The following is a 10,000-nucleotide window of genomic DNA, read 5'->3' on the forward strand; positions in this document are numbered from 1 at the left end:
TATTTAATTTAATGGAGAGAAAAAAAAGAGAAGAAAAGAAATAACTGAAAGAGTCTCGAATTAATGGGTAATTGATTTTTTAAACATCTTTTAGGATCTTTGAACTCACCATGTTTTTTATATACAGAAAATATTATTAATATATATATATATATATACATACATAAATATATATTAAAATATTCTTTATTCAACGAATTTATTTTTTGTATAGGTAAATATATGATATAATAAATCATCAATAAAATATAATATAATATAATATATATCTCGTATAACCTCCAAAAAAATATCATTTTATTTCAATCGCAAATGAAAAATATACGATAATATGATACTTAGTTGTCGGAAACTACGTAGAATGTTTCATATCTCAGATTGAATTAATATCAATCTCCATACGCATACACACACACACCATTGTTAATTACATTAAATAATATCATTGATATTTGCGTCCGAGCATATATGCATGCATGCATGCAAACGCAAACGATCGGAGACAAGCTCTGACGTATGTATGTATATACGTATATATGTATGTATGTATGTATGTTTGTTTGTATGTATGTATGTATGTATGTATGTATGTATGTATGTCTATGATATCAACTTATGTTTTCGACATTTACTCGATTACGAAAGTCCCTTTAGCAGCTAATACCTTTCATGTATTATTCAATGCGCTTTTGCCCTTTATCTTTATGCAGATACGGAAATGCTCGTCTAATCCTCGGGCACTTTGTTCTCTACTGAAAATACGAATTTCATCTCAAAGCACTCGTTCGTGACTCTTAACGAGAGGAGGCGCCGTGAACTCCGAGCTAGCCAGCCAACCAACCATCCAACCAACCAACCAACCAACCAACCAACCAACCAACCAACCAACCAACCAGCACCTAAAACCAAACTTCCGTCTGGTTTCGTGTTAAATGCCCATAGAAAGAAGAATGTTCTCGTTGAACCGAGCGATAATACTTCCATCCAATTTTACGGAGAAAGAGAGAGACAGACCGAGGAGGGAGAGAGAGAGGGAGAGAGAGAGAGGGAGGAAACAAAAAGAACGTTTTGAAAAAAACGTTCCTACCATTTCGTTCCTTTCTTTTCTTTCTTTTTCTTTAACATCCCTCTTTCTTTCTTTCTTCTCCTCCCTCCCCCCCATCAGCCCTTAGTATTTTACTCATGGTATACTCATCTGAAACTCTTTAGCATGAAAGTCGGTTGATACGTACATACGTAGGGATGTTATGTATGTACCTGTTCTAAGAATTTCGTAGATGAACGAGGTAATATCGTGAAAAGCGAAAAGAAAGAAAGAAATAGCCGAGAAAGAGAGAGAAAGAGAGAGAGAGAGAGAGAGAGTTTCAACTCACTCGTTGATCCAAGTGTGTAGAGTATCTACGAAGCTCTCGTTTACACGATCTAATACGGATTTACCGGCATGCGATTCTCTATCTCCTGAAATCCGCTGAAATCGGCGATTACCGCAAGAGTGTACGTGTATACGTGTATGAGGGAGAGAGAGAGAGAGAGAGAGAGAGAGAGAGAGAGAGAGAGAGAGAGAGAGAGAGAGAGAGAGAGAGAGAGAGAGAGAGAAAGAGAGAGAGAGAGAGACAGAGAAGGAGGCGAAGAGTAAGTGAGACAATGCATCAAACAGCTAGAGAGAGATAGATAGAATGGGACTAAGAAGAGGAAGAGACAGATAGATAGATAGATAGATAGATAGATAGATAGATAGATAGATGGATAGATAGATGGATGGATGGATAGATAGATAGAGATGGCTGATGTCCATACCTAAACTGCATCAGGGTCGATCCAGCTTCGGGCTATGCATCGTCGTAGATTTGGGGATTCAGGCAGGCACACTAGTCACTACTATTCCTATCCCTCTTCCTCCTTCTCTCCCTCCTACTTCTACTCCTCCTCTTCTCGAGCACAGACCAGCAGACATCGAATCGCGTAGTGGTGGGTGGTAATGGTGGTGGTGGTGGTGGTGGTAGTGGTGATGGTGATGGTGGTGGTGGTGGTGGTGGTACGGCTGGGCGAATCGAGAACACACCTCAATGAACAATGCTGCCTCCAGCCAGATCCGCAAAGTCCTTTCAATTATGCGCCGATGCTAATTACTCGAACTATAGTAGTATGTATACGTTGAAGAAGGCCTCTCTCTAGCCCTATAACGTTGGCCACTCCTAAGCGCATTCTACCTTACTGTGTTCCTCGTTATAATGGCAAAGGGCAAAACCGTATCGCGGGAACCTTTACGGTTTAGGAGGGGGGAAGGGTGGGCTGGATATGATGGGATAGGGATATTTCTCTCTACCTATCTATATATATATATATATGTATATGTGTATCTTACACTTCGTAATTTCTTATCTAACGAAACGTTCTAATCTCGATGATAAGTACCGTTAGAATTGTGTATGCACTTGTGCATGCATGCATCATGTTTTCTTTTCTTTTTTCTTTCCTTTTTTTTCTTTTTTTATTTTTTTTATTTTTTTTTATTTTTTTTTCTCATGAATGGTTATAAACTTTGTTCTTGCAGCCATACTCGTTGTTGTACGATTCTACGTGAAAATATAATTGACCCGTATTCCAGCAATATCAATATCTCTCGTTTAAAATTTCGAAGAGTTGAGTCCTTCCCATTTTCAGAAATAATGATCACTTTGGATTACATTCGAAATGTTTATTTATTCAGATCCCATTATTATTTAGTTCAATATTCTCGCTTCAATGTTCTTAATCGATGTTAAATCTTCGATTGATGATTTATGATTAATGTTTTGTTATTGATGGATATAAAGATTACTGTATTAAAAATCACATAGAAAAGAGAGAGAGAGATAGAGAGGGGTGGGAGGGAGGGAGGGAAAAAACAAGCATTAAATTTCTGTCCTTTGATAAATGAAGTATTATCAGAAAAGATTGAACTCGTGTTATTCGAGCTCGAGGGATTAAATTCCTTTTGGAATGGAATTGCATTTGATCGTACAATTTTTTTTCTTTTCTTTTCTTTTCTTTTCTTTTCTTTCCTTTTTTTTCTTTCTTTAAATTAACGAACGAAAATTTTCAGCGAATTTTATCGATTGAAGAATTCTTCTTTTTCTTTCTCTCCTCTTCCATTTTCTTCGTCTTTTTTTATTTTATATATATATATATATATATATATATATATATATATATATATGTATGGTATAGTGTGGTATATATGCGTGATGATAAAATCGAATAATCATTTTTAATAGAGACTTTTGAGTTCAGTGTATCGAAAGTGAGCAACGATTCCAAATTCGGCAGTTCTCTCGACCAACGCACTATTCCGTGTGTGGTCATTCTGCTGCGCTCGGTTGGCACCGCAACGCCGCGATAAATGAAAAGCAAACGCGGCGAGGATCGCTGCTATTGCTGCTCTTGCTACTGCTACTGGTGGTTGCTACTGCTACTGCTACTGCTACTGTTGCTACTGCTATTGCTGATATTGCAGCTGTTGCTGCTGCTACTGCTGCTGCTGCTACTGCTGCTGCTGCCGCTGCGAAGGTTGAGGGATTGGCAAACAGTGGTTTGTACGCGCGGTTGACGAGAAAAATTTCAATTAACCGATGCATCTCTCTCTCTCTCTCTCTCTCTCTCTCTCTATATATATATATATATATATATATATATATATATATATGTATATATGTATATATATATATTCCTTTCTCTCTTTCGTTTCGCGCCTAGTAAAAGTTGGGTTAACGAGTGAGTGAGTTAGTGAATAAGAGAGAAAGAGAGAGAGAGAGAGAGAGAGAGAGAGAGAGAGCAAAAATTAATTACTTACTTTCGCATCGACGCTATGGTTGAACGGTGAGTTCGATCGATAGGCTTTATTCGCGTTCCCTTGATGCGATTAAATCACGTCTTCTCTCTCTCTCTCTCTCTCTCTCTCTCTCTCTCTCTCTCTCTCTTTCTTTCTCTTTCTCTCTCTTCCTATCGTTTTCTAGATCCTTACATTTCTTCTTTACTTTACTTTCTTTGCTTTCTTCCTTCCTTCCTTTCTTTCTTCTCTTTTTTTTTCTTTTTCTTTTATTTATTCTTTTCCTTACTTTTTAGTTCAATTTTTTATTTCTTTCTTTTTTTTTTTTTTTATTCTTTAATTTTTCTTCTTTTTTTCTTAGTTATAACACTCATGCTTAATCTTTCTATCTTCTCCTTTTTATCTAATTCTCTATGCTTCTTTTTTCTTCTTCTTTTCATATCGTCGATGAAAACTCTCTCTCTCTCTCTCTCTCTATCGTTTTTCACATCCTAAGATTTCTTCTTTACCTTCTTTCCTTCCATCCATCCATCCATCCATCCATCCTTCCTTCCTTCCTTCCTTCTCTTCCTTTCTTTTACTTTATTTATTTACTTATTTATTTTTTGCTTGTTTCTTATTTCTTTTTTCTTCGTTATTTTTTTTTCTCCCTTAACACTCATACTCAATCTCTTCTCTCTATCCTTCTCTTATCTGTCCTTTCCTCTTCTCTTTTATTCTCTTCTTTTCTCCACTCTTCTTCTTTTCATGTCGTCGATGAAAATTCTCTCTTTCTCTCTCTCTCTCTCTCATTGTCTTTCTGTCCGTCCGTTTCTCTCTCTCTCTCTTTCTCTCTCTCTCTCTCTCTCTCTCTTTCTCTATCTTTCTATCCTCGAAGGAGATTAGGTAGCTCGTTGTTCAAGAAGAAGCCACGGTTAGGTCGGTGATATTGCGAGGAAACTTTCCAAGGCATTTTCCGTCGGAAAAGGATTTATCTCGAGCGTAAAAGAATCGTAGTATTTCGTAGATACTACTTACGGGAAGAAGATTAAATACGACCGGTCTCTCCCTCCCAACAAGTTCCATTTCTTTCTTTAACGCGATCCTACGATTTCTATTTATTTCATTCTTTCGTTAATTCTTCTACCGCCAATCCAGGCACCTCTCATCTGTCAAGAAAAGAAAAGAAATTTCACTTAGACTTACTTAATATTAATATCGTAGAAAATTATACAACGCGATATTACATAGGGGTGTTTTATAAAATTAAAACGATAATTCATCGATACGTTGAATTTATATTTCTCGACTTTTCTTCTTTTTTTTTTTTTTTTTTTTTTTTTTTTTTTTTTTATTATTATTATTATTTTTTTATTTAATTAATCGAAGATCGTTCACAAAATCGTGCAATTTAATATATACGCAACATAGATATATGATAAAATTGGAATGATAATATGACACGTTCAATATTTCTTTTATAAAATTGTTTCCTTTCAAGTCAGGATTAAATCGGTTCAGATGGAAAATATCAATAAAATTATATAATTTAAATAGTATAAAGCATACACACATACACATATATATATATATATATTAATAATAATAATAATAATAATAAAAGTAAGATAAAAATATCTTAGATTAAATTTACACTATTTATCTTTTCTTCCTTTCTTTTTTCTTTTTTTGTTTTCTTTTTTTTCGTTTTTTGTTTTTTGTTTTTTTTTTTTTTTTCAATGGTAATACCTGCGTACGAGGGAGTAATATCGAGGATAAAAAATGTATCATATAAAAAACGACAATTTTCGAGTTTCTTTTTTTTTCTTCTTTTCTTTTCTTTTCTTTTTCATTGAACAATAAAAAGAAAAGAGGTATTCAAAAGCTTCGGGCTATGAGGTTTTGTTGAGATGTGTGATAGATAGAGAGGGATACAAACATACATACATACACACATACATTGATAGAGATAGAGATAGAGATAAAGCCAGAGAGCGAGAGCGACAGAGAGAGAGAGAGAGAGAGAGAGAGAGAGAGAGAGAGAGAGAGTGTGTATGAACGCGCAATGATGAAGCTGCTGCACGGTAGATATTCTCGCGCTATGTAACACAGTTGGCTTCACTGATTGCCAATATGGCAGAACGCGTAGAGAGTAGGGACCGGTTCGGGTTTCCTTCTCCATCCTCCTATCCACCCACCCCTCTCATGCTCCCTCCTCACCAACGTGCTCGGTCGTTGGGTCCACAATATGCCGCGGGCGTTAATTTCCCCGTGAAACGCATTGCACCCACCCTTATCCCTCCTCCTCCTCCTCCTCCTCCTTCCCTCCTCATCCGTACCCATACCCACACCCATACCTATACCCGAACCCGGCCCCCGGCACCTGCGATTCAATTGTTCCGGGTTTGCGACCAGAGAGAGAGAGAGAGAGAGAGAGAGAAAGAGATTGTTTTGCACTACATTGCCAAGATTCTAAGAACAGCTGAGGGCTTGGGGGATTGAGATTGTGGTGGGAAAAATAGGGGTGGAGGTGAGAGAATAGGATTAATAGTAAGATGATCTTCTCTAGTAAATAATACGAGATAATATTTCCGTTCTTTTAGTTTCTATTATACCGATACGTCATTGATATATTCATTCTTTCATCCATCAATCCATCCATTCATTCATTCATTCATTCATTCATACATCGCATTCATTAATCCATCCATAGTTGTCCATTCTATTCACCATTTTTGTTTCTTTCAAACGTACTTTAGTTTCGTCTGGTAAATCATGTACTGTTGGCCAGAACAATTATCGGTTTGATATAGGAGGAACGTTGTTTACTATCACGAGAGGGATGATGCATCACTCGAGGCGTTTACGCATAACAGGCATCATGTGTATGCGTGTAACGGAGGAATTCAAAGGTCGATATCTTCGAAGAGAGGATTATGATGGTTAACAGAGGTGGAGGGAGGGCAGGGGTGCAGGAGGGGGAGGGATATAGTCCGTGAATGCATCGATCGGAGTGTGTGGTTACATCGTTGATTATTGTCTCATCGTCGATTATTGTTATCGTATCTTTCTATTCGATTTAAATGCGTTTGAACCTTCGATATGATCAAATCGGCGAAACACATACACACACACACACACACACACACACAGGCATATGCGGCTGATATATGGTTTTTATTTAATATCTTTTGTTCTCTCTCGTTTTGTTTTGTTTTGTATTTTTTTTTTCTTTTTTTTTCCCCGTAAATTTTTTTCTCCTTTTTATATATATATATAATTAAGGACTATTCATAGTTCCGTTCGTTTGAAGAAAAATTATTCGACGATTTGTTACGAGTCACGTAGAAATGAATTTTATTGATGATAGTGTTAATCGCGATCTAATGATGTGATAATACTTCTGTGTTTTTTTTTTCTTTTTTTTTTTTTTAATTTTGATTTATTTATTTATTATGATCGAAGAATTCAATGTTTGCAATCACCTTTGAATAGGTTTGACGAGGGTTTAAAGATAGTTCACAAATGCACGTATTGTTCCACCATTGGATCGTCCCACGCGATTATAATCACCTTTTTTGTTTTCATTGAAATATTGAAATTGACGATATGATGGATGACACATTGGTGGATGGGGTAATGGTGTGATGGTGATAGTGGTGGTAGTGGTGATACACGAGATGGGTTTTGATTTAATCTAACTAATGAGAAATATTTAAAGTTTATTTTTTAAGGAAAAAAAAAAAAAAAAAAAAAATAAAAAAATTATTGACGCCTTTACTATTAATCATACATTTAATTGTATTTTATTATGGTGTTAATTATTATAGAGAGATGTGATTAGTTCTTTTTCTTTTTTTCTTTTTTTTTTTTTTTTCTTTTTCCCAATGTAACTGAGAGATATTCAAAGTCTGTCCTTTTCGAGAAAAAGAGGGGGGTTTTTTTTTTCTTTTATTTATTTATGGATTTCCAGTAATTGTATTTCGATTGTTTCTTATCTTGTGATTTAATTACGTTGATATTAATATTTGTATTGAATCGTGAACATTTATGGGATGTCGATTATTATTGCATTATCATTTTATTTGTTTTATCGTATGTCAAATTGAAAAGATAACTAATTTGTGTATATGTGTATATTTCTTTTTTTTTTTGATTCTTTTTGACACTTTTTGAACTCTTTAGAGATTTTTAAATTCCTTTTTTTTTTCTTTTTTCTTTTTTGTTAATTTCGAACTCCTTTACTCTGTCGACCTTGAACCAGATGTTCAGTCACAATCATTTGTCAAACTTACTCTTGTCAGGTGTCAACTTTATCAGATCACATAAATACGTCCGGTTTTTTTTTTTCTTTTTTTTTTTTTCTTTTATTTTTTTTTTCTTTTATTTTTTTTTTTTTTTTTTTCCCCTAGAAATTCTCTGAAACGATCACGCACACAAATTGTCACTCTATTTCTTAACATATTTCCATCATAATCAATGATATCAAAATGGGTGTTTTTAAATAATTGTCATTTCGTTTGAACAAATTTCTTTCTTTAAACGCCATTAATATTTATAAAATAAATTCGATAAATATTTTATTTTGATATTTTCTCTCTCTCTCTCTCTCTCTCTCTCTCCTTTTCTTTCTTTTTTTTTTTTTTTTTTTTTTTTTTTAAATATAATTTTATAATACGCGTAAATCAAATCACGTTTGTTTTTATACTTATCAATATGGCAATAATTTGTATGCATTCCATTTTTATGAAATGCATCGTTGTAGAAAAAAAATTGTATCAGGGCTATTTAATATTATCTAAGATCGTACTATCTATCGATACGTCTTAATAATTATTATTAATCACTTATGTATGAAATCGAAATATTATTATTATTTTTACATCGTGTACCTTGCAAAATTATTATTGACGATTATATTGAAAATATGAGGCGTATTGAAAAATAGGTATAGAAATATTATTGTACGTCTTGGCGTGTTATATCTTCCTTGTCAAATTGTACGAATATTCCGATCGTGTCGACGATGCACTCGCGAAATGTCATTGCCTTATTGAAAACGCATCGCTTCTGCTTCTTCGTACGTGCAGAGCATAAACATTTTTCAACGCTAGGAAAATACTATCTTAAAAATTTTGTCACTTTTTCTTTAACATTTGGAATATATTATTAAAGGATGAAAGAAAATATTCATTTTTATTTATTTTATTTTTATCATCCAATTGTATTCATATAAAAAATAGATATGTATATTTAATGTTATTAATAATTTTATTATTATTATTGAATATATATAATTTTAGATTATTAAATATAGAAAAATACTTAATGAACAGATTATACAATGATTTAAAAATATATTATTTTATTATATATTTAAGATTAAAAACAAATTTATATATATATATATATATATATATATATATATATATATAATCACCTAACATAACAATCGAATTAATTCACAAACAATGTAAAGTATCATTTTGTAATAATACCATTTCTATAATTGAATAAATCGAATATTCCTATTGATTCATAATTAATCTAAATCAAATCGAATCATAAATCGAATCATACATAAAACATTAAATCGTAATTTGAAGATCGAACAAAAGGAAAGAGCAGGAGCAAGAGAGAAAGAAAGAGAGAGAAATTGGAAAGAAAAGGGACAAAAAAAAACGAGGCAGAAAAAGTATTAAGAAAAAAAAAAAAAAGAAAGAAAGAAAAAGGAAAAGAAAAGCAAAGCAAAAGAAAAATGTTGGTTAATCGTTTAATTTGTCAAGATCGATAATTAAATGACACGTAAGCTTTAAACGACAACTATTCTATCTCGATAATTTCGAGTGACCATCTCTCTAACTAACTAAGGGTTGCCGCGCTGCTAACCATCGCGAGTTACACAAATGCGGTCGATAGTAACGCGACCGCAGGAACAACCGAAAAGCAACCGAAACGATTTTGGTCCTCGACTCCCCACCCCCACACCCATCCCACTTCCCACTCTAACGACGAGAATTGTGAGAAGTTAATCGACCGTATCTAACGATTTCATTTCGTTCTATTCTTTTTTTTTTTCTTTTTTTTTTCTGTTTTTTCTCTTTTTTTTATTTTATTTTTCTTTCTTTTTTTTTTTCCAGTTAACCTTTTGCAATCACATAGCGGTGGATGAGACCGTCAGATATACGCCCCATCCAAATGATCCTGGGAAAA

The 10,000-nt window shown here is 33.7% G+C and overlaps 1 protein-coding gene across 3 annotated transcripts in view; it reads left to right on the forward strand.

The window, feature by feature from the left end:
- Positions 1–10,000, forward strand: part of LOC124956266 (protein slowmo) — a 26,882-nt gene that overhangs the window by 14,547 nt on the left and 2,335 nt on the right. Inside the window, exons 4-5 of one of the 3 annotated variants that reach the window (XM_047511818.1) lie at positions 3,310–3,575; positions 9,928–10,000. The exon at positions 9,928–10,000 is cut by the window's right edge and continues 101 nt beyond it. In XM_047511818.1, coding sequence (XP_047367774.1) covers positions 3,310–3,575; positions 9,928–9,931 — 270 coding nt within the window. In that variant the 3' untranslated portion in view covers positions 9,932–10,000. The remainder of the gene's footprint in view (positions 1–3,309; positions 3,576–9,927) is intronic. The other 2 variants (XM_047511817.1, XM_047511816.1) reach the window with 2 other exon arrangements.

This window comes from Vespa velutina, chromosome 21 (assembly GCF_912470025.1).
Source record: "Vespa velutina chromosome 21, iVesVel2.1, whole genome shotgun sequence".
Taxonomy (NCBI): domain Eukaryota; kingdom Metazoa; phylum Arthropoda; class Insecta; order Hymenoptera; family Vespidae; genus Vespa; species Vespa velutina.